Below are 23,507 nucleotides of genomic sequence, written 5' to 3' on the forward strand. Positions count from 1 at the left end.
GTTTGTTTGCTGGTTGGTATATGTTTTAGTTTGTTTACTGGTGCTGATAGAGTGAAGTGAACCATTGGTGGATCTAAAGGTTCTGGTCCGCCCAGCACAGCTGCTCTGATTGGGTGACTGTCCCCCATCATCGCTCAAAGGAAAGTGACTTGACATTGGCTGACACTTCCCTTTAAAAATAAACCTCTGTAGACAGAGGAATGATGAAGTGCAAGCAGGAATCTAAGCAGTCGCCCTCTCCCTCTGGTCCATGGTAAGGGAGACTGGGGTTGGTTGCCTCATGGGTTGGTTGTCACAGTGCATATCACTCTGAATCTAGAGGGTGCTGCGTAATAATAAAAAATTCAAAATATTAATTATTTGTCTAAACATAACATGTGTAAACATAGCAGGATTCAATAACAGACCAACTGAACAAGGTCAACAGACATGGGACTAACAGAAATGGAATAATGTGTCCCTGAACAAAGGGGGTGGGGGGTCAAAATCCAAAGTAACAGTCAGTATCTGGTGTGGCCACCAGCTGAATTAAGTACTGCAGTGCATCTCCTCCGCATGGACTGCACCAGATGTGCCTGTTCTTGCTGTGAGATGTTACCCCACTCTTCCAACAAGGCACCTGCAAGTTCCAGGACATTTCTGGGGGGGGTCCAAGAGGTCCCAGACGTGCTCAATGGGATTGAGATTCGGGCTCTTCGCTGGCCATGGCAGAACACTGACATTCCTGTCTTGCAGGAAATCACGCACAGAACGAGCCGTGTGGCTGGTGGAATTGTCATGCTGGAGGGTCATGTCAGGATGTGCCTGCAGGAAGGGTACCACGAGGGAGGAGCATGTCTGCAATGACAACAAGCTCAGTCTGATGATGCTGTGAGACACCGCCCCAGACTATGATGGATCCTCCACCTCCATATCGATCCTGCTCCAGAGTACAGGTCTCGGTGTAATGCTCATTCCTTCGACGATAAACAAGAATCCGACCATCACCCCTAGTGAGACAAAACTGCGACTTGTCAGTGAAGAGCACTTTTTGCCAGGTCTGTCTGGTCCAAAGACGGTGGGTTTGTGCCCATAGGTGACGTTGTTGCCGGTGATGTCTGGTGAGGAGCTGCCTTACAACAGGCCTACAAATCCTCATTCCAGCCTCTCTCAGCCTATTGCAGACAGTCTGAGCCCTGATGGAGGGATTGTGCATTCCTGGTGTACCTCAGGCAGTTGTTGTTGCCGTCCTGTACCTGTCCCGCAGGTGTGATGTTTGGATATACTGATCCCGTGCAGGTATTGTTACATGTGGTCTGCCACTGCGAGGACGATCAGCTGTCCGTCCTTTCTCCCTGTAGCACTGTCTTAGGTGTCTCGCAGTACGGACGTTGTAATTTATTGTCCTAGCCACATCTGCAATCCCTGATCATCTTTCTTTTGATGTTTTTCAGAGTTAGTAGAAAGGCCTCTTTAGTGTCCTAAGTTTTCATAACAGTGACCTTAATTGCCTACCGTCTGTAAGCTGTTAGTGTCTTAATGACCGTTCTACAGGTGCATGTTCATTAATTGTTCATGGTTCAGTGAACAAGCATGGGAAACAGCTTTTAAACCCTTTACAAAGTTCTGTGAAGTTACTATGATTTTTACGAATTATCTTTTAAGGACAGGGTCCTGAAAAAGGGACGTTTCTTTTTTTACTGAGTTTGTGTTTTTCATTGGTAAAATAAAAAACATGTAAAGTATGTCTTGTTATTTTATAAAGGTTTTAATTCTGGGATTATACATAAAAAATATGTTTATAGAAAAGAGAAAAAGGAGAGCTATTCCAAACCTTTTTCTGAGTTGCTAGGTCAAGCCATGTGGTTACAAGCACTGGTCGGGTTGGTAGTCACTATCAACTCATTGTAACCATACTGTTCGGGGACATTATACTGGCAGTGACTGTTACGGTTTTCTTCTATCTCCTCCTCTAACGAGGAGGTGTAGCAAGGATCGGACCAAAATGCAGCGTGGTAATTCTGATACATGTTTAATAAAGAAAGAACACAAACAATACAAAAAACGTAACGCGAAAACCTAAACAGCCTAATCTGGTGCAAACTAACACAGAGACGGGAACAATCACCCACAAAACACTCAAAGAATATGGCTGCCTAAATATGGTTCCCAATCAGAGACAACGATAAACACCTGCCTCTGATTGAGAACCACTTTAGGCAACCATAGACTTTTCTAGAAAACCCCACTATACCACAATCCCAATACCTACAAAAAAAACAAGACCATACACACCACATAATAAACCCATGTCACACCCTGGCCTGACCAAAATAATAAAGAAAACACAAAATACTTAGACCAGGGCGTGACAGTGACACAATATATCCCAAGCTATTTTGTGCTGTTGCTATAAAAACCTCATTTCCCAGTAAACACAAACACCTTTGGCCAACATATCAAAATGTGTTGGGAATATGTAGTGTGGAGAGCGTTTGCAGATTGGGAAGACGTCACCGAGACATCAGAATAAAATGTTGATGCCTGGCCAACGTATAAACGATGTAGAACTCTAGAATGTAGAATGTGAGACGTCTTGCCAATTAGCAAAATGTCTGAACTGCTTCTTCCCAATGCATCATGAATATCTGTTGGGCAGGGGAGTGGGAGTGTTGGCTCTTTTTCCCCCCTCCCCAATTTCATGGTACACAATTGGTAGTTACAGTCTTGTCCCATCGCTATAACTCCCGTACGGATTCAGGAGAGGCGAAGTTTGAGAGCCGTGCGTCCTCCGAAACACGATCCAACCAAGCCATACAGCTTCTTGACACAATGCCCACTTAACCCGGAAGCCAGCTGCACCAGTGTGTCGGAGGAAACACTGTACATCTGGCAATTGTGTCAGCGTGCATTGTACCCAGCCCGCCACAGGAGTCGTAAGAGCACGATGGGACAATTGTGTGCCGCCCCATGGGTCTCCCGGTTGCCTGGACTCAAACCAGGATCTCTTGTGGCACAGCCTAGTGCCTTAAACCACTGCGCCACTCGGGAGACACCAAACACATTTTTTTTATTACACACCCACACGTGTGCAAACATGCGCATACACACACAAATATACTCAAAATGTCATACGTTGTTCTTAAGGTATAAAATGCTGAATAGGAATATCGTTCTATAAAACAAAGCCATTTCTAAGACTGTGCTATATTGCGTAATTTCCTGTTAAAAATGAATAAGCTACTAGCAAACGTGACAACCCACCCCATACGACAACCAACCCTGCGATGGAGCTGGTTGTCACAAGTGGGCAAGGTGGGTTTGATTGCTTGTTGGAATAAGATATGAGAATAAAAATAGTCCCTATTCCACCCAAGACATTTCTGTTAATGTTGAAAGGAGTCTTGTAAGATATAAGAGAGAGTAAAAACTGTGACATCCAACCCCGGTATCCCCTACTGTGTCCCCTACTGTGTCCCCTACTGTGTCCCCTACTGTGTCCCCTACTGTGTCCCCTACTGTCCCATTGGATGGGAATGTTTTCCTGGAACATCCTGGCATTTTGTACTGCATGGGTCTTTCCCCATTTTCCAGTTATTGGTAAAGTATTCAGGTATTGTAAAGAGTGTTTGTTCTTTAACCTACTATTGAAAAGACAGTTCAATGACAAATGGACCTCAATGATGAAATCTCTGCTTTTCAATGATTCAACAAGCTAGACCTTACATTTGTTTAGGCTAACATACCCAGCTGTTGACAAATGAGCTCTAGAAAACAATTCAAAAGCAAAATTATCTTGGTAAATATGCATTAAGGCCATTTCTGAGAAGACAAAAGTGTTGTCTAATAATTCAATTATCACACATTCTGGGGATATGTCTTCACCCCAGTGCTGTGAATAGTGATGCAATGATTTGATGAAATGATGGGTCCCTGACTCCTGGTCCGGAGAGCAGAAGATAGCCCATAGAACCATCCATACGCAAATGTAACACCGCCAAGTAGTGGACGGAGTCCCTTAGGCCCAGTCTAAATGGGCAGAATGTAAGCTGGGTGCTTTATTTATAAAGTCCTTCCCAATGAGACTACAGGCTAGCTCTCTGCCTTGGGCCTATGCCAGGAACCATCCCACTAAAATGTATTCACATTATGCAATGGAGTGGCAATGGAAATCTCTGGTAGGATGCTGGCCCATCAAAGGAATGTGGCTCCGCTGTGGTTTTCCACAAGGGGGTTTGGCTGGGGGGGGGGGGGGGGGTACGTCACAGAGCAGCTCTGAACAATCATAACAACTCCATTTACCACCCCATAACCCAGGGCAGGCTAGTTAGCTAGCGTCCTAGCATATCAGAAAGTAAGCGTTGGCAGTAGCATTGTTCATAAATGAATGTCTACTCCCCCAAAATGGGGCAGCCAGCTGCAATGAATAACAGGAAACAATAGATAATGAGAGGTGTGGTGACATGGGATCAGGCCAGCGATGATAATGTGACCCAATACACATGGGTCATGGAGGGTGGGCCCGTAATACCAAGACCACAACAACATTTCAAATATAGGCCGACTGTTGCCGGGAAGCAGGGCCGTGCAAAGACCTTTTGGTGGGTGTGTGTTGAAACAAAAAAAAAGGTCAACCCCGAAAAATCCAAACAATCAAGGTCATGGACTCGTTGAGCAATTATTAGGCTACTTTGGTTATTTAGTTACTGTATATAAAAACAATAGACAGTCACATTTTAATGGCAAATTAAATCACACAAATAAATAACCCTTAGTCTGAAAAGTAATGTAATATTTCACCTATAATAACTCCGTCATCATTTAGCACAGATCTATTACATGTATTGCTTTATTGCTTAACCCTTTACACTAGTGAAAACTGGTCTATATGGATAGGGGACACATTTTAATGGGTAACAAAATAACTAGAAAAAGCATATGCATGACCATGGTAGCAATTGAAAGAGTACACTTAGGATCTTATGGGGAAGTTATCAGACCAAATGTGAGGACACAATAGTTCACCTGACACAAGACTGAATCCAAACAACAAATGCTCAAAAGTTGCCCAATTCACGTGAGGGATTTCGAACGACAGTCAAGTTTAGAACGACCGTCAGTCAAAACCCATATAGCGTTGTGAAGCAGAGACCCTGAGCTCTGACGTCATGTATAGAATGTTACTGTACAGCCACTGCGTTACAATGTAGGGGCTTATCAATGACCAAACCTACCATTCCGACTACTTTAACAATGATTTGTGGGCAGTGGCTTCAAAACAACAACAACAAATCTACAATTAAAAAAAAAAAATAAATTGGGGTGGAAATTATACTTCCACCCAAAAGGGCACTTTGGAGACAGGAAGGGCAAAGGTAGAGCCCTATCTGTGCACATGCCTGCCGGGAGGGACCATTAGACATCAAACACACGGACAGTTTCCCTCATTTGCACAGCTGCTGTGGTACCACTAGAGCTACTTAACACGTTTACTTGTATTTAATGTCTGTAAAAGTATCTGTAACAATAGCAGTAAAAAAAACATGGCTCCTGGCAGGCACCAATAAAATCACAGAGTGGGAGAAGAACATCAGACAGAGGAAATAAAGGAAACCCAACTAACTGGAGGGTTAACCTGGGTTATTTTCCCTCTGAAATGGAAACGTGACACCAAAGCTACCTCCCTGACACAACAACATTGCAGACCTGTGAGGTCACTGGAGAGGGTATTCTGGGTTTCGTCCAGTCCTCTCCATCAAACCCTGTACCATTACAGCCCATTGTCTACCAAAAGAGAAAACATAAAAACTGTCTGACTGAACGCCTCTGCATAGTTTCCATTCCCCCGTTTACAGGGGCAGTTCCATGTTACGTGACCAAATTTTGTGAGGTGGGGTGAAGAAGAATTGCGGGTGGAGGTCAGTGGGAGGTTTGCCTTGAACCAACAAAAAAAAAAAAAAGTGATCTTTCCCAATTTTACACTGAATGGAACATTCTGGGGTGCATGTTCGGCTGACAGCATTGTGTGCATGGGAAATTCTCTGGATTTGTATCTGACTGGTATACTGATTTATTAAAACAAGTCCATCATTTTCATGAAGTGTTTGATGCATCTAAGTGTGCGTGGCAAGGTTTGAGCCTAGTGGGTCTAGTTAGAGCTCTTGGCAGACCAGAGGAGTCAGTATTTTGATCTGTTTGGAGAGCTACTGATGGAAAGTCTTTTGCTGTACCTAATGCTCCTCTTTCTCTACGACCCCTGACATTAATATGATACATGTAATGTCAATCACAAGTTTAAAATACCATTGTGGTTCTGTGGGAGTAATACCACACAGCACATCAAATCAAAGTTTATTTGTCACGTGCGCCAAATACAACAGGTGTGGACCTTACAGTGAAATGCTTACTTACAGGCTCTAACCAATAGTGCAAAAAAAGGTATTATGTGAACAATAGGTAAGTAAAGAAATCAAAATAACAGTAAAAAGACAGTGAAAAATAACAGTAGTGAGGCTATATACAGTAGCGAGGCTACATACAGGCTCTGATTAGTCGAGCTGATTGAGGTAGTATGTACATTTGAAGTCGGAAGTTTACATACACTTAGGTTGGATTCATTAAAACTAGTGTAGTTTTGGCAAGTCGGTCAGGACATCTACTTTGTGCATGACACAAGTCATTTTTCCAACAATTGTTTACAGACGGATTATTTCACTTATAATTCACTGTATCACAATTCCAGTGGGTCAGAAGTTTACATACACTAAGTTGACTGTGCCTTTAATCAGCTTTAATCCAGAAAATTATGTCATGGCTTTAGAAGCTTCTGATAGGCTAATTGACATCATTTGAGTCGATTGGAGGTGTGCATGTGATTGTATTTCAAGGACTACCAACACCATGGGACCACACAGCCGTCATACTGCTCAGGAGGGAGATGCGTTCTGTCTCCTAGAGATGAATGTACTTTGGTGCGAAAAGTGAAAATCAATCCCAGAACAACAGCAAAGGACCGTGTGAAGATGCTGGAGGAAACAGGTACAAAAGTATTTATATCCACTGTAAAACGAGTCCTATATCGACATAACCTGAAAGGCCGCTCAGCAAGGAAGAAGCCACAGCTCCAAAACCGCCATAAAAAACCCAGACTATGGTTTGCAACTGCACATGGGGACAAATATTGTACTTTTTGGAGAAATGTCCTCTGGTCTGATGAAACAAAAATAGAACTGTTTGGCCATAATGACCATCATTATGTTTGGAGGAAAGGGGGAGGTTTGCAAGCTGAAGAACACCAACCCAACTGTGAAGCACGAGGGTGGCAGCATTGTGAGGTGGGGGTGCTTTGCTGCAGCCGGGACTTGTGCACCTTTCTAAATAGATGGCGTCATGAGGAGGGACAATTATGTGGATATTTTGAAGCAACATTACAAGACATCAGTCAGGAAGTGAAAGCTTGTTTGCAAATGGGTCTTCCAAATATACAATGTCCCCAAGCATACTTCCTAAGTTGTGGCACAAAGTCAAGGTACTGGAGCGGCCATCACAAAGCCCTGATCTCAATCCTATAGAACATTTTGTGGGCAGAACTGAAAAAGCGTGTGCGAGCAAGGAGGCCTACAAACCTGACTCCGTTACACCAGCTCTGTCAGGAGGAACGGGCCAAATTTCACCCAACTTATTGCGGGAAGGCTGCATGACACATTTTACCCAAATTAAACAACTTAAAGGCAATGCTACCAAATACTAATTGAGTGTGTAAACTTCTGACCCACTGGGAACATGATGAAAGAAATAAAAGCTGAAATAAATCATTATCTCTACTCTTATTCTGATATGTATTCTTAAAATAAAGTGGTGATCCTAACTGGCCTAAGACAGGGAATTTTTACTAGGATTTAATGTCAGGAATTGTGAAACTGAGTTTAAATGTATTTGGCTAAGGTGTATGTAAACTTCAGACTTCAACTGTACATGTAGATATGGTTAAAGTGACTATACATATGATGAACAGAGTAGCAGTAGAGTAAAATCTTAGAGAAAGTTTGTAATATTTACCGTATGTAAAATACATCTCAACAAAAGTAATGTTGAAATAGGCCTAGTAATGGTTGTAGACTTCCCAAAGTTCCCATTGTTTGTTTGTATGCTCATAGTGGTGGTCGTCTCATAAACAAACTTGAACATTGTGAAAATTCTGTGCAATTTCCAGCGAGTGTTTACTGTGAACACCGAGGCTGTACCCAGTTAAAGTTAACAGTGGCCAAGCATTTGATCATAATGTAGGCCTACCAGAGTGGCCTACCATCAAAAACAATGACGAAAATGCATCCCATACATTTTAACATGGAAATAGCTGTTCTCTCACACAGTCTGCAGTAGCAGCAAATGTGCAGTGTTCAATGTAGGCCTACAGACTTTTGAAAAAACAAGCAGGTCTTAATATGATACATGTCAATCACAAGTTCAAAATACCACTGTGGTTCTGTGGGAGTAATACCACAGCATATCCTAGTGAAAGGTTGATGTAATATTTACTTTACTGGGCTGGACGGTGCCTGCATCTATGGTCAGTCTCAGCAGAGAGAGAGAGCAGCAGACTGATGATCCGCCTCTCAACATCACCCTCCGCTCTCTCTTTCCTCCACTGACACTGACCAAAAAGGGACACACTTCCGGTTGATGGCAAAACTCGAGTAGCACCGCATTATTTCTGGCTCATGTTGTTACTTCTATTAACAGAAAAAGTGTAAAATTCCTATTAAAAGACCCAAGCAGCTAATAATAACAACAACGCATGCCTATCGATACACTTTCCTACTCATTGATTACTGCTGTAATGCTTGTTGTAACGTAAACTCACGTAAACTCGTACATCGCCTTGGTCTGTACAATTGCCCTTATTTTAGCACCCCAAAAATGTAATACTTCCAGATCAACTGTAATGTCAATACCATTGTAAAGCACCATTTCTCCCCTTTCAAACAGAATCAATTACATGACCTAAACGCTGCCCGTTTCTGCATAATTCAAGCAGGCAATGAGCCCCGTCGGGTCTTTTTAAAAATGGCGGATGGGGAAGTGAAACTAATGCGTGATAGTGAGAAGGAGGGATGTTGTGTGGGAAAATTCCCTTTTTCACTCGATCTGTCCAACTTATCACCTTATCGCCTCTAAAATGTAAATAAAACACTATAAAGAGTTTATATAATGTGTCATTACATACCTATTTGAAGGTTTGTGTCGAATTTGAATGGGTTTTTTAGGGCGGTGCTAAAGTGATCTTAAAACAGAGACTTTGAGAATGATGATCGCATGCAATGATGATGAAAAAAATGACTAGGTATCCCCCCCTTACCCCCGTCACTGTCCATTTCTTGTTTTTAGAGGATGATAGAAGTGTTACACCTGGTGGAGAGAGATTGTAAAACAGAAATAGTTGCTTAATGTGTGCTGTACGTTAGGACATGACACGTCAAGATGTAACTGGAGGGTCAGATTTTTCAACTTTTCTCCAATACTGTAGAGCCATTTACCATGTCGATCAACGCTTGAATAGAAACCTAGTTCACACCCCCGATTTTGACGTCAACACAGTCGCTACAGTCCCATTAGTTTTCTTTGTAGCCTCGTTTGAATGTCGCGGTTGTACGGAATGGGGTGAGTTTACGTTAGTGCTAAATGGAAATAGGAAGAAAGCCATTTCATGGTTTACAAAGTGTTGACAGTGCTGAGTAAGAATTTAAACATGAACTCACTTGTAAAAAAAAAATGGCAACGGTTCGCATACCCGGGTGCAAGGCAGCTGAATAGGTTGCACCTACAATTAATTTATTTTTAAAAATGTTAAATGTAAACTTTATTTAACTAGGCAAGTCAGTTAAGAAAAAAATCTTATTTACAATGACGGCCAAACCCAGACGACGCTGGGCCAATTGTGCGCTGCCCTATGGGACTCCCAATCACGGCCGGATGTGATGCAGCCTGGATTAGAACCAGGGACTGCAGTGCCCTTTATCGACTAGAAATTATTTGGAGATCGGACAGGTTGGTGACCACTCCTCTTGAAAATTGACTGAAATTCAATCTCGAGTGGTGCTTCTCTTCATTGGCTGATATGTTTTCTGCGTGGAATTCCAGGGGAGCTGCGTGGCAGTCTCAGGGCTACTGCAGGAATGTTGCTAAAAAAATCACTTAAGTACAGCTTCCCGGAGGATAATAGGGATTTGTGTATGTTCTTAAACCAGCTGCCAGAGTTAAATCTATGGATAACAAACAGATAGCATGCTAATACACCAGTGGTGGTTTGTACCGTTTAATAAGATGATAGAGGACAATCTTTTTTTAATGAGCATGGCCTTATTTTTATTACAGCATATTGAATGACTGTCATGAATATTCCATTCACCTAGCTCACTGTAACATCGATAGGCTTAGGATAGTGCATGCTACTCAAATTTCCCTATACCAATGATGAGGTTGCTACAACCTAGCCTATGAATTAACATTTACATTGTAGGTGCACAGGTTGAGAGAAATTTGAGTAATCAAGGTGACAGACATTGACACATTCAATACCGCCTTGCACACTCTTTCCTGCATCTAGCTAATCTAGGGTGTAATCATTAGTCCAACAGTTGAAAACAAGAGTTTCTAATAGACAAATTCAGGTATTTTTATCCTTGTTTCGATCCGTTTGCTTCCGTTTAAGAAACGTTTTCCAACAGAATTGGCAGATTGAATACACCCCATGATCCCACACAGCCTACATCGTTGTCACCATATTAAAGTCATAGTCAACATACTGTAGCTACTAAAACTAACACATTATTAAATCCACTACAATCATGCAGTGCAGTGTTCAGTCAGCAGGAAGCAGTTTAGCAGCTACACCGGCGGGCCCCATGGCAATAAATGTATGACACCAAAATCTTACCTTGACTTGAGAGTTCCAGTTTTGGATAGGCATAGCCAACTGTTCAACTATTGTCTTTCTCTCTCTTTGAGTCAACGACTCACCACATTGTATGCACTGAAGTGATAGCTAGCTGTAGCTTACGTGTTCACCACAAGATTCATTCTCTGATCTTTGATTGGGCAGACAACATGTCAGTTCATGCTGCAAGAGCTCTTATAGGTTGGAGGAAGTCCTCCGGAAGTTGTCATAATTACTGTGTAAGTCTATGGAAGGGGGTGAGAACCTCAAGCCTCCTAGGTTTTGTATTGAAGTCAATGTACCCAGAGGAGGACGGAAACTAGCTGTCCTCCGGCTACACCATGGTGCTACTCTACAGAGTGCTTTTGAGGCTTCTGTAGACCTTCATTGCAAAACAGTTTATTTGAATTATTTGGTGACATGAATATATTTAGTTTAGTTTTATCTAAAAATGGCAACTTTTTTAATGTTTCACTATTTTTATTTTATGAAATTCACTTAGGAGGATGGTCCTCCCCTTCCTCCTTAGAGGAACACACACACACACACACACACACACACACACACATACAAACTGTCTTTTGATATGGATAGACAAATACAGACCTTCAAAAATACAACTTTTTTTCTGCAAGAAGTCATGTTTTCAGCAAGCTTGTTGAACAAATGATCTAACCCTGAGGGCTATGCTTAATATATTATTTAATAACATAAAATAAGTTTTACTTCATAAGAAAATCTTAATTCAAGGACTTAAATGGTAATTGAGAAAAACAACACCGTAATAACTCACTCTTCTCCCAAATGTTATTTTCCACCTGACCACCTCCAAATAACATTCCCCATGCTCCCATGCTGTGTTATGGGCAATGATTAAAAAAAACTAATGGAGTTAGATATGGTACAGTGAATGTGACTTGGTCTCACTTCACTGACCAAGCACTAATGTGATTTTGAGCACACAGGGCTGTTTGTTTGTTTGTTTCTGTTCAATGATGTTGATGCACAGTTTTCTTTGAGTGTATGATGATTTGTGATTCAATATTATGTAACCCTTATGAATATTAGAATGACACAAAAATATTCTAGAGTCTCGAAAGGAATTTATTTTATTTTGCCTAGCATCTTTTTTAGATGCCTATTATTAAATTAGGCAGCCTTGTGTGACCAATGGTCTGTCTTGAATCTAACTTCATCCATGAACCTGATTAAATAAAATTACAAAATTAAAACTAGCTTGTATAACCTCAACCCAAAAGCAATGAGTGCCAAGTCTCTTACCGTGAACTTTTGAATGTAGTCAGATACGCTGAAACCTCCAGTGCGTAGAAGGAGAGTTCTATAGACGGAGGTTCCCATCACTTTCTCTCTGCCCAAGATTAGGACCTACGGTTCTCCATACCAGGGTCTCTGTGCCTTATGGAGAGGGTGAATGGGGAAGCCGGGCCCTCTGGGTACTGAAACATAGTGGAAAAGAAAGATGGGTACTGACAAAGACAACTCTATCTTATCGTCCGGTGCCTCGTCCTGTGCTGTAGCAGGGTCCCTATCCTGTCCCCTCTCGTAGTGATATCAGCACTGCTCCAGCACCACAGCCGGCCCAGAGCAAAGAGCACTTCCTGCAGGGAGATAACAGCTGCCTGAGATTAGGCAGGGTATGCACGAAATGTGAGTGTCCTGCTTTATTAATAGGGGTTCAGATTGGCCTTTTTGTTTTGGAAGGTCTCTGTGGGGGTCCTCCTCCCACCCAGTGATGTTGAGAGGATGATTCCTAGTCTGAGGTGAAGAGAGCCCGTTCTCAGATCTCTCACGAATGCCCTCTCTCTGCACCCCACTGAGGTTAATACCAGTGCACTCCATCCTGTTTACCCCTCCGTGTGTGTGTGTGTTTTTTGAGTGCGTGTGTGTGTGTGAACCTGTTAGGGATCTGATCCCACACAACTCTGCTTTGGGGCAACAGAAGGTGCGTCACCAACACTCAAATGCAGTGGCATCGTGTTGCTGGTCTTAACCTCAAAACCACCCATGTCTTCACTCAGGGATAAAGAGGCCCCCTCTCAGCCTGGCAGCAAACAAGGTTTTAGGTGGAATGGAAAAGTCTTCACCTCCTGGCAAGCATCCCACTGCAGTTTTTTTCCTCCTCAGAACACCTTGTTTAGAAGTGCAGGATATTTTTGGAATATTGTCTACAGGCTCTGGTGTCTGCAGTGGAAGTGTCAGCTCTATGATGCAGGAAGAAGTATGCACGCCAGAGGGATGATGTCCCAATGGTCCTAAGGAGATGATGATGATGCACATTTTCATTAGGGCTGACCTGTTAATGTGTCACTGTGTATGTACACGTGCTTGAGCCACACATATGACATATCTATTATGAACAGCATGTAGGTGGTGTGCCGGTGGACTGTCACAATGTCATAATCCTCCTTCTGATGTGGATGATGCTTCAGTTAACTGTGCCTTTAGACATCACAGGACAGCTGGTGGGTAAGGAATCAGCATGATTCGAACTGTTGTCATTGCTGGTGTGTATAGAGTTTTACACAATCTGTCTTTCTTGGATGCCTGACATGTGTGTCTGTCTATGCTGTCGCACTTGTCTCTGACTCACTTAACGTGGAAATTGTACTCAATGTCCTGTTCTCTACGACCAATTTTTTTTGTCAAAACAGCCCACTGGGTCCTCCAAGACAGATACACATGCACACTGACATGACTGTTGGTTAAATGAAAAGCTGGATGATGCTTCCGAACAAGACTTAATAGGGACGTTTAAATCTCCCGAAACAACTTGTTGTTCACATTGTTGATCTCTTTCTGTAGTGGTCCCCTGGATGCTAAGACCTCAGAATGACTGTCTAGTATTTCATTGAAAGAGATGTTTCTACCACAGGAGGTTGGTGGCACCTAATTGGGGAGGACGGGCTCGTGATACTGGTTGGAGCGGAATGGTATCAAACACATGGTTTGATGCCATTCCATTCGCACTGTTCCAGTCATTATTATGAGCCATCCTCCCCTCGGCAGCCTCCACTGGTTTCCTTACCTTTTCCATCTAAATCCAGAGCCAGAGAAAAACACTGAGGAAACAAGCAACAAAGGCAAAAGATTCTCTCATCCATCAATCCATTTCATAAAAAATTGCTGGACTGACTAATGTTCTTTGAAGTAGAGTGGCTTATAATTATAATAACCACTTTTCATTTGATGTTTGTTAATTTGAAGACATTTAATTAAATTATTTCTGCCACATATGATGTCATAGCAGACTGAGAGATCACCATTTCACAAAAATTAACATTTACTGTTAATTATGTGAACTCAGCACTGGATTCTTATGTCACTGGATTGCCCTCCAGTGGTTGAAAGAGAGACTACATAGCATATTAACATTTCAATGTCAAAGAAAAGGACAAGGCACTAAATTATTTACATTTACATGCAATAATTGCACATGTTACAAAGGGAGTAGGGTCTATAGGTGAGAAAGTGAAAACATTTAAATGTTGGTCTCTAGGACATGAGGGTGGTTCACAGTTTGACATTGGTTTTCCAGTAGGCAACATCCTCAAGCACACCTTCCTTACAAGCATAGATTATATGCAAACTATCATATTGGGCAGATAATAAACCGAACAGATTAGATTTTAAAATAATGTTAGGAGTATTAGCTACTGTATGTTTAATCTTTTTTTTAATAATAAAATTGTCCTCAAATTCCATAAAGCGAATAATATACAGTATCTCATGTTACATTGGAAAGTAGCCAGGTTCCATGCGCCAAGATCTGAACAAAGAACTCTCTCGCTGGTTAATGAGAGCATATGTGAGTCATGTGACTTGGGGAACACTCCACACGGAACAAATGGCAATTTTGTTTGAGTAACAATAGACTTTTAGTGTGCACACGTATCTCTCTCTCTCTCCCTAGACCCCTCTTCTCTCTCTCCATCTTTCTGTCTATGGGCATGGGTGCTCAGTATTTCTCACTTCACTATTTCCTGTTAGATAGAAAGCCAGGGATCTCAGTGTTCCTGGGGGCATGTGGTAATAGGGAATGGTATTCAGGGGGGCCAGGCATTTCATCATTAACAGCCCTGCCCAGCCTGGTTTCAGCGTGTTCATTTCAGCCCCACTACCAGCCATATGCAGTAATGATATTGTCATCATGGAACTTTCTCACATTACAGTACATGATTTCTGAAATGTGCTCATCAGGTAGCGTCCTTTATCCTTATACCCTTAAGAAATCCAAATAAGGTCTGACTGCGTGAGTGATTTCCATTAACAACCGATTCTCATTTCAACCATGTTCTACATTTCACAGAACATAGTCATGTTCTCAGAAAATGTCATTAAGAGTGAGTTTCAGAATTTGGAGCAGTGGTTGACTAATATCATGACTTTCGTTTTCAAATGGTGCTTGTAGATAGCGGATGGATGTGTATTATTTCATGTTTGAATGTATTCGAATCAGAGGCCCAATGTGAAAGCTGACACCCGTCTCCTGTGATTTTGCATTGCAACAGGCAGGCTTTCCTCAAGTATCTTATGTAAATGTTGGCTTTGAGAAGAAGGAAAATCCTGGGTTCACCCTGAATCCCTTCTTCATTGTGTCCAAGTCTCCTCTGACTATTTGAGGGGAATTAATACAATGTCTTAGGGCAGCCAATCCACATAATCCCCATGACATAAAACAAAATGAATCCAGGATAATTTATAGCCATATACTGCCAATGCCCTACTCTTATGAAACTGCATCTGGGTTCTATCAATTTCACAGTGAATTTAAGGGTCAAAGTTCTTTAATCCAACTCTCAAATAACCTTTTCATTACTTCACATAGATTATAATTCATTACTTTCCCCCCTATAGGAACAGCACTGTCTTTTGTTTTTACTCACATGTATTTCCCATAGGGGCATGCTGAACACGGTCTCTTTCTGGTTCACAGAATGGCCACAGTTTCTCACAAGGACTGAGGTGTCAATACAGCACACAGAACCCTTTTCCTAACAAAGAAGAAAAAGTCTCATCATTAAGAGCCCTGCTTTGCATATTCAAATACCAGCAGTGTTTACTCTTTAGGTTTCACTCATTGTATGAATAACCAGGATATGATGTACGCATGTTTCTGTACATTCATACATGTACAATGCCGTTTGGTGAACAAAGAGGCCAGGCAGTTGAAAATGTCTCCAATAGGATTATCCTGTGAGGTTGAGATCTGTTGAGAGTTCCATGGAAACTGGGATGTGTTCCCGACGGATGAGCCTTTAATGGCAGGGCCTTTCCTCTGTGGAGGGAGGTAGAGCAGAGTTGGAGAAACTGCAGCAGCAGCTGTCTCCAGGAGAAGTGGGCAGGTTACAAACAGGTCTCAGAGGCCAAGCCAATCCCTCTGCCTGCTGCAAGGTAACATATAGACATGAGGGTGGGTAATACACTATAGTACCAGTGAATTGTGTCTGTGCAGTAAATCAACAAAGTACAACACATTCTTAAATAAAAACGTATATTTGCTCATTAAGGCCCAACATCTGACAGTGGTGGTTGTGATTCGTCTCTTTTAATGACCAAAATAAGTCACATTAAAGAGGATTTGCCGTTGACATTTAAATTACAGGTGCCCAAAGCAAATATGACATATTTAATATAATGTCACCAATAATGAAACAAAATACAAAACAATATGCATTTAAATTAAGATGGTACACAAGCATTATAAATATAAATGTGCGAGGCCTTCTCCCAAAGTCTTAAGCATGATACAAAATATATTGAACATTATGTTGCAATGGCATCTAGACTTAAACAATGTTTACTAGCACTACAAGCCAATAACAACATAGAAGCCAGTTACAATGCTAGGATGGCCCTCCATGCTTCAACATATTTATGCCCTTTTTTAATAGAAATGTTTTGCTTCCGACAGCTTTCTTGGTTGACAAGGTGATGAATCCTATACCATATCATCTAATATATATATTAAAAGATAAATATTCAGATGTCCTACCCCCTCCAATTCCATAAGCTACTCTAAAGATAAAAGTTGGTTCCAACATTTCCTCTTGAGCAGACCAGGTGCCTGCTTCTCAATGTTCCCAACCAGCAACCATCTCAATTTTCCCAAGGCTTTGACCAATCCGGCAGGGAGTTCATGGGTCAGAGTTCATACCCTGTTAGACACACTGTGGTGGTCATCCATGGGTTTCTCCACAGTAACAATCTTAGGTTTCACATGTCAATCCCTCAAAGCAACCATCTGGTCTGTCTATAAGATCAGTCTTTGGCCCAGGATCTTTCGGTTGATCTCGGCCAATGCCACCGAAAACACAAACGCTTTCTCATCTGAGAGGTTGGCATAGATATCAACTTCTTTCTCAAATTTTTCTGGTAAAAAAAACACAAAAGAAAATGAATTAACAACATCCCCTGGTTCATAGAGAAAACCCATTGAGAAACATACTTAATTTGCATGTGACAACAATAACCTTGGGCAATATATTAACATAATTTCTGTCTTCCACACAGGAGGAACCTGCATAATGATATTTCTCCTTATAGATCAGCCGCTAAAGCACAGGCAGAGTCAGGGACACCATGATTTATTCATGGGTGAGAGGAGAGAGCAACCCTAATATAATAATAATATAATATAATATATGCCATTTAGCAGACGCTTTTATCCAAAGCGACTTACAGTCATGTGTGCATACATTCTACGTATGGGTGGTCCCGGGGATTGAACCCACTACCCTGGCGTTACAAGCGCCATGCTCTACCAACTGAGCTACAGAAGGACCACCACCCTCTCTGTAAATCATTCATCCACACAAATCCCCCAGCTCTGTCCCAATACTGCACTAATCACCAGCCTTATCTCCTGTGACTGGAAAATACTGAAATATTACTAAAACAGTAATACTAAAAGAGTCAACACAAAACAATGAGAAATAACAAAACTTAGAAAGTATCTTGGAAACGCTTAGTATATCATAACTGCACCATTGTCATTGAGTGTCACTTTTTATTATTGTTTTACCTTTCTCCTCCTCCTGCTTCTTCAGCCCAACTGTCTTTGGCCTGCCCCGCCCTCTCCGGATCTGATCCGATTGGCTGTTGGAACGGCATCGCCTTCTGTTCTCCATGTCATTGGTTGATGGAGAGTTGATCTTCTCTCTGCGAATTCTTTCAGTTCTCCTCCTCTTTGCATCCAACTTGTCTAAATAGACCAGAAAAAATGTTTTAAAATTGTATGAACACTAAAAATATGCCATATGGAAATGAAAGATTAATGTAAAGTAATGAATTGCCTTCAAATATGTCAAAGTATCAAATGCATCATACATCCTAAGGACAAATCGTCTTATGCCAATGACTCCAGTTTAAATGTATGTTATGGAAAATTTGTGGGAAGGCTATATGGTATTAAACATCTTAGCCTCCAATTTTTCTCTCCTTACCAACCCCCCTCTTCCAACAATACTGCCTTAAAATAACAACAGAATAGCTCCTCTCATATTTAACACGATTCCAACAAAAGGAAGACACTTGCATTCCCTTTTCGGTGATTCCAATGCATATCTAGCATCCTAGGTGTGCTGTTGCCTCAAAACCACTTTAAGTCATTGAATCAGTGGAGTGTTCTTATTACCAGAGCAGGAGGTAGGCCTATATTTCACTAGGAGTTTCTGTCTAGTGGCCTTTTAAAAAGCCTTCCTCTTCAGAAATTTAAATTACCACATATGCTGCTTCCTGAGTGGTGTAGGCAGTGAGTGTGCACCCGGGAGTATTGAGGTTTCAAAACAAGGACTGATTGAAAGGGCCAGATAAAATAGTGATACAAATGGACAAATATTTGGTGCCCAAAAGGGTAATGCTTTATAACTGTGTAGCAACCCACTACTAACAATATCGTATTAACATATTATTGCATCGTTTTTTTGTAACTCTGTTGATTGATTGATTGATCAATTGATTGTTTCAAAGTCTGGACTAGGCCTGAAAATATATTTTCTACATCAACCACGTGTGTATTCTCGCATAGCAGAAACAACTTCAGAATCTCCCAGGAATTCTAGCCTTATCAACAGCTTGCCCAAACAAGAACACACTTCCTCTTCAGACTGACAATATTGTCATAAAATTGTGACATAATCAATAGTCTGAGAAAACTATTGCACTCCATACTATAACATAAACATCATATACATAACTTACTACTTCACCTTTTCCAAGGCTAAATTCTCATAGTCAGGAACAGATGATATTTTTAAAAAGGCCACCGGAAAATAACACGGTCTTATATAAATATGTTCCACTAAGGAATCATGAGCGAGCAAAAAATAAATACAACTACTAGCACTTTTATCCAGGAAAAAAAGGTTCAGAGCAACCTTACGTCTTCCTAGTCAACAATAATGTTTTATTAGTGTCTGTTCAAAGTTACAAAGGAAGTACTACAATTTTAACCTGAAAACCTGAGACAGTCTACAGAAATGACAGCGAGGAGAGGCAAATGATAAACTATTTAAGGAGAGGGGTGGAAGCCAAAACCCATCATTAAAAATCACAGAGCTAAAATTCAAGACCCCTTCCTCTTCAAATGGAACCAGTCTTCTCTGCCTTCAAGATACTTATTAACTACAATACCTCAAAGTTCATTCGGTATCATAAGAAACTAATGTAATTGTATCATAAAGCGAGAGAAGATGCGAGTAATTCTACTCCATAAACTGTCTAATACTAAGTGTTTAATACAGAAAAGTTCAAAGGCATGTGTTAACATTCCATTCATAACTTCAGGCACTGCGATAGCCTATACACAATGATTTCACCCCTACCCAGATATTTATTTTTTAAGTACTAGCCTACATTTAGCATTCCAATCACTCCAGCTTTTAAAATCTAAACAGCAGTATTGTATTGGTTCTCATCCTTTAAGGTTGAAAGTATATATATATATTTGCAGAAATGTGTTTATTATCAGGTAATAAAGTAGTACTAAGCCATTTAAGGTATTTCTATGGCATATTCCTCAAAAAACTGATTGAAACAATTGCTTATATGTTACTGCATTTTTAAACAGTCTGTTTGGAGGGAGATGCAAGGCTATGGGCAGACAGTAGCACATTGATGACACGCACACGGGAAAAGCCCTCATTGGAATAAAACAGTGAACTAGTATTCTGTAAACATGCTCAGATACACAGGCAGGCTTCTGTGCCCTATATCTATTTAATCCTTACACTTTCCACATTTGACAGGATCATAGCAGCATGAGCTGGCATATATAACAATTCTGTATTCTAATTTATTTTCCTAATCACCTTTTGGAAATGGCTTAATCAAATCCGGTTAGATATCTGTATTCTGAAAATGTCAAATTTCATGAAAGACAACATGATCCAACTCTACAAGCTAAATGTAAGATCTAACTTTTCACAGTCAGCGATATAGGCTGCCTTATGCTACTGCAGAAGCCTACAAGAGAGAACTGAGGGAACAAGCTTTTCAGTCAGGAATAAAATATCCCATCCCCCCACTTCTTGCAGTAGGCTACTCACTCAAGCAAATAGCCATTTAAACCAGCCACCACTGCACCACTCAAAAATTATACTCTGATCCAACTGACAAAACTCATTTGCTGAGTTTAGTCATGTATTAATACAATTACATTCTGGCTACTTTATCTTCGATCTCAGGTGAATGTTTTACAGGCTCATAATAAAATAAAATACCTAAGTTAATAAGCATTGAGTGTGTGAAGAGAATGTCAAAGAAACTATGATTTGTAGGCTCCTGAAGTATGTTAATTTACCTATTGCTGGTGATGATCTCTCATTCAGTTTGGCATTTAGAAGCTTGCGACTAATGAATACATAGCCACAGGGACAAGACTTGCAAGCAACTGGAATCTAAAAACGAAACAGGATAAAACATGGTTAATATAAAAATATTCCTCCAAACTGAGGCAACTTTGTTGATGAAGTCATCTATTAAGCATAGGCTACATTCCAGAAGCTATATAAACTTTAGTATTTTTTGTTAAACAAGGGCGTAGCCAGTGTTAACCCCCCATGATAACTATATTGCCCAACAATTTTGAGATATTAGAGGACTGTCCTTTGTAATTCATGATAAAGTCCTTAGCGCAATCTAGCTGAAACGCACCAAATATTTTGGACACGTGCCGACAACAGCGGTGACGTTAAGACGTTCTAATGAATAAAGCCTTTTCAAATCGAATGTAGACTAGTAGCCTACATTTCGTCGACGCGTTATTTTTTTGAAAACAAATCAATTCATCGATGCAGTTTAGAGAAATGATATCAAGAAACGATCTAAAAGCTAAATCAAAATGTCGCCGTATAAACTACGATTGATTTGTGTGATATGTTCATTTTTACTATATGTCAATGTCAGCAATGCAGCTACATTTAAGACATTTCAACGCGCGAGATTGTTCTAAGGCTATATATAGCATATGATTTGCAAAGTCAGATCACGATGATTAACCAGTTTCAGTTGGGTTACAGTATGAGTGTATCAAAATAAGGAAACGTCGAGCCACATTTGGCGAGCAATAACATTCGGACTCTAATCGTATCAACGTGTCATAGAAAGAAAGCACTTACTAACTATAGTTGAGCTACATTGTAACATAGTGTTTGAGATCTAATGCACATACTAATTTAGATTATTAGCCTGATTATTTGCATTAGTTTAGACTATGTTGCTCCAGATCTTGAATTCATAGGTTACCATATGGGATTTCAGCAGCCTACAGTGGCTTTAAATGCCATGCCTGGGAGGCAAAACAACATTATCACTAAGTCATAATATATCAAAATGAACCATATCTATACATTTTCTCACCTGTTGGTCGCACTCAGGGCATGATTTGGTAGCCATTTTTACTTTCTTAGCTTTGTTTACCGACATATTCTGTTTCCTTATCCGATGATTCCTTTGAAAAAAGCCTACTTCAACGCCGTAAAACTTATTTATGCAATACATGAAGTGCAGCTGATCTTGCTCAGACGGACATAAATGATACAAAAGCAATGACCATGCGCACTGTGGTCAATGAGAGAGAGGATTCATTATGCTTTTCCTTTACTATGACATGGGGCATGCGCACCACTCAGCCTAAAAAACAGTTGGCTACATACAGTACACTAGAAAATGTTCTGCATAATGCTTGCATTTTTTATCCTATCCACTGAGCATACGTTAACCTCTCACAAAGTCGGAAACAGTGCTCAGCTGGAACAAATTATTTAAATATACACAAGTGACTAGATGACAGAAAGGGGGCGCTGTGTTGAAGCCACTGTGCCTCCATTTTGGCACTCCCCCACCGTACAAATACATTGGGAGCTATAGAAATGTATTTATTCATCCCTACATTCGTTTTTGCTACATTTATTCTATTATAGACACCTTAATGTATACTTTTAAATTATATTATGTGAGCTAAGCATTAAAAAATGAACAAATATATAAAAGCATGTTCCAGTTAGATTATTTAGATGACTAATGTTACTTTCCCCACTACAACAACACGAATACTTAAATACATCTAATTTTGTCCTTGAAACATTTCCATTCATTCCTATGGAGGGCTGCTCCTACTGGGGAGTACCAATATGGCCGACCTGTGGCTTCAATGACTCTCAACGGCCAAAACATATCATGCGCAATCCAGGGTTTATATACATCGTTGGTTGGAACGTTCGTGGACTATTTGTTAAACCATGTTTAATTAAAGAAATCAAATGACTATAGCCAATTTAAATTAAATTACTGTGAATGCTAGGCCAACTTGTATTTGATTAGGGCACAAATGCTCACCCATTGTATTCTATCAAACCCATTTGTTTTCAGTGGCTGTGATTTTATTGATACAATAGACATCCAAGGTTTTAGAAAATGTTGTACTTATTGTGGTAGGCCTACATTGCATGTATTATGTCTATGTGCCTGTATGATGTACATTAAAGATAGATGGCAATATAAAAACATTGTCTGAAAAGCAAAGAGGCTTAGTGTACATGGTGGCTACCATCCCCCATGCAAGGTACCACAGGCTGCCATCAAGTGTGCTCTGTTTTATGATCAGTGAGATACAGTGGTAATAATAGCGACTAAGACAAAACATGTTTTCGATTTGAAGTCAATTCTACTGAAGTATCACAGTGTACAGTGATCATGATGAGTTATGGTGTACAAGGTGTACGATTACAGCATTAATATTGCTTGGAAACAAATGTAAGATTCCTGTGGGATAGGCTATAGCTCAACAGTTTTTTTGCGTGACCAAGCTAAGAAGGCATGCCAGATTCTGTCTCCTATATAATTTTCTTCACTTTCCATTTCCTCTTCATCATATTCAGATATTGCAGGAAGCTCTTATGTCATAGGAAATAAATACAAATTCAACTTCACATAGACTTTGAAATAGTCATTAGATCCACTGCTGCCTGAGAGAGAGAATTTCTCCTCTCTTTTTTGACAGTTTTTGAGTTTTGTGTCAGATTAGAATTTGTGTATCATGTACTCACATCTCTGACTGTCACGCGGGACTAGG

The 23,507-nt window shown here is 40.6% G+C and overlaps 2 protein-coding genes across 2 annotated transcripts in view; both read right to left on the reverse strand.

Moving 5' to 3' along the window:
* The window catches only part of LOC118393742 (myosin light chain kinase 3-like), a 38,391-nt gene extending 20,284 nt beyond the window's left edge, over positions 1 to 18,107 (reverse strand). Inside the window, exons 1-3 of the mRNA XM_035786779.2 lie at positions 17,958 to 18,107; positions 15,820 to 16,320; positions 12,197 to 12,372 (exon numbers count right to left, since the gene is read on the reverse strand). Of these exons, the coding sequence (XP_035642672.1) occupies positions 12,197 to 12,274 (78 nt within the window). The 5' untranslated portion in view covers positions 12,275 to 12,372; positions 15,820 to 16,320; positions 17,958 to 18,107. The remainder of the gene's footprint in view (positions 1 to 12,196; positions 12,373 to 15,819; positions 16,321 to 17,957) is intronic.
* LOC118393746 (UPF0547 protein C16orf87 homolog) lies at positions 16,411 to 22,170 on the reverse strand. The gene is made up of 4 exons (XM_035786784.2): positions 21,794 to 22,170; positions 20,736 to 20,832; positions 17,958 to 18,137; positions 16,411 to 17,305 (listed from the first exon to the last, which is right to left on the reverse strand). Exons 1-4 carry the CDS (start codon positions 21,932 to 21,934, stop codon positions 17,187 to 17,189), a joined length of 537 nt encoding a protein of 178 aa, XP_035642677.1. The 5' UTR covers positions 21,935 to 22,170; the 3' UTR covers positions 16,411 to 17,186.
* Between the last annotated feature and the right edge of the window lie 1,337 nt (positions 22,171 to 23,507).

This window comes from Oncorhynchus keta, chromosome 14 (genome assembly GCF_023373465.1).
Source record: "Oncorhynchus keta strain PuntledgeMale-10-30-2019 chromosome 14, Oket_V2, whole genome shotgun sequence".
Taxonomy (NCBI): Eukaryota; Metazoa; Chordata; class Actinopteri; order Salmoniformes; family Salmonidae; genus Oncorhynchus; species Oncorhynchus keta.

Bases quoted from the DNA above. Each gene is read 5' to 3' on its own strand.
- LOC118393746 (XM_035786784.2), bottom strand. From the start codon at position 21,934: ATGTATTGCATAAATAAGTTTTACGGCGTTGAAGTAGGCTTTTTTCAA. The intron at 20,833-21,793 runs GTGAGAAAATGT...TTTCGTTTTTAG, and splicing joins GCCCTGAGTGCGACCAACAG to ATTCCAGTTGCTTGCAAGTC. The intron at 18,138-20,735 runs GTAAATTAACAT...TGGTCTATTTAG, and splicing joins GAGATCATCACCAGCAATAG to ACAAGTTGGATGCAAAGAGG.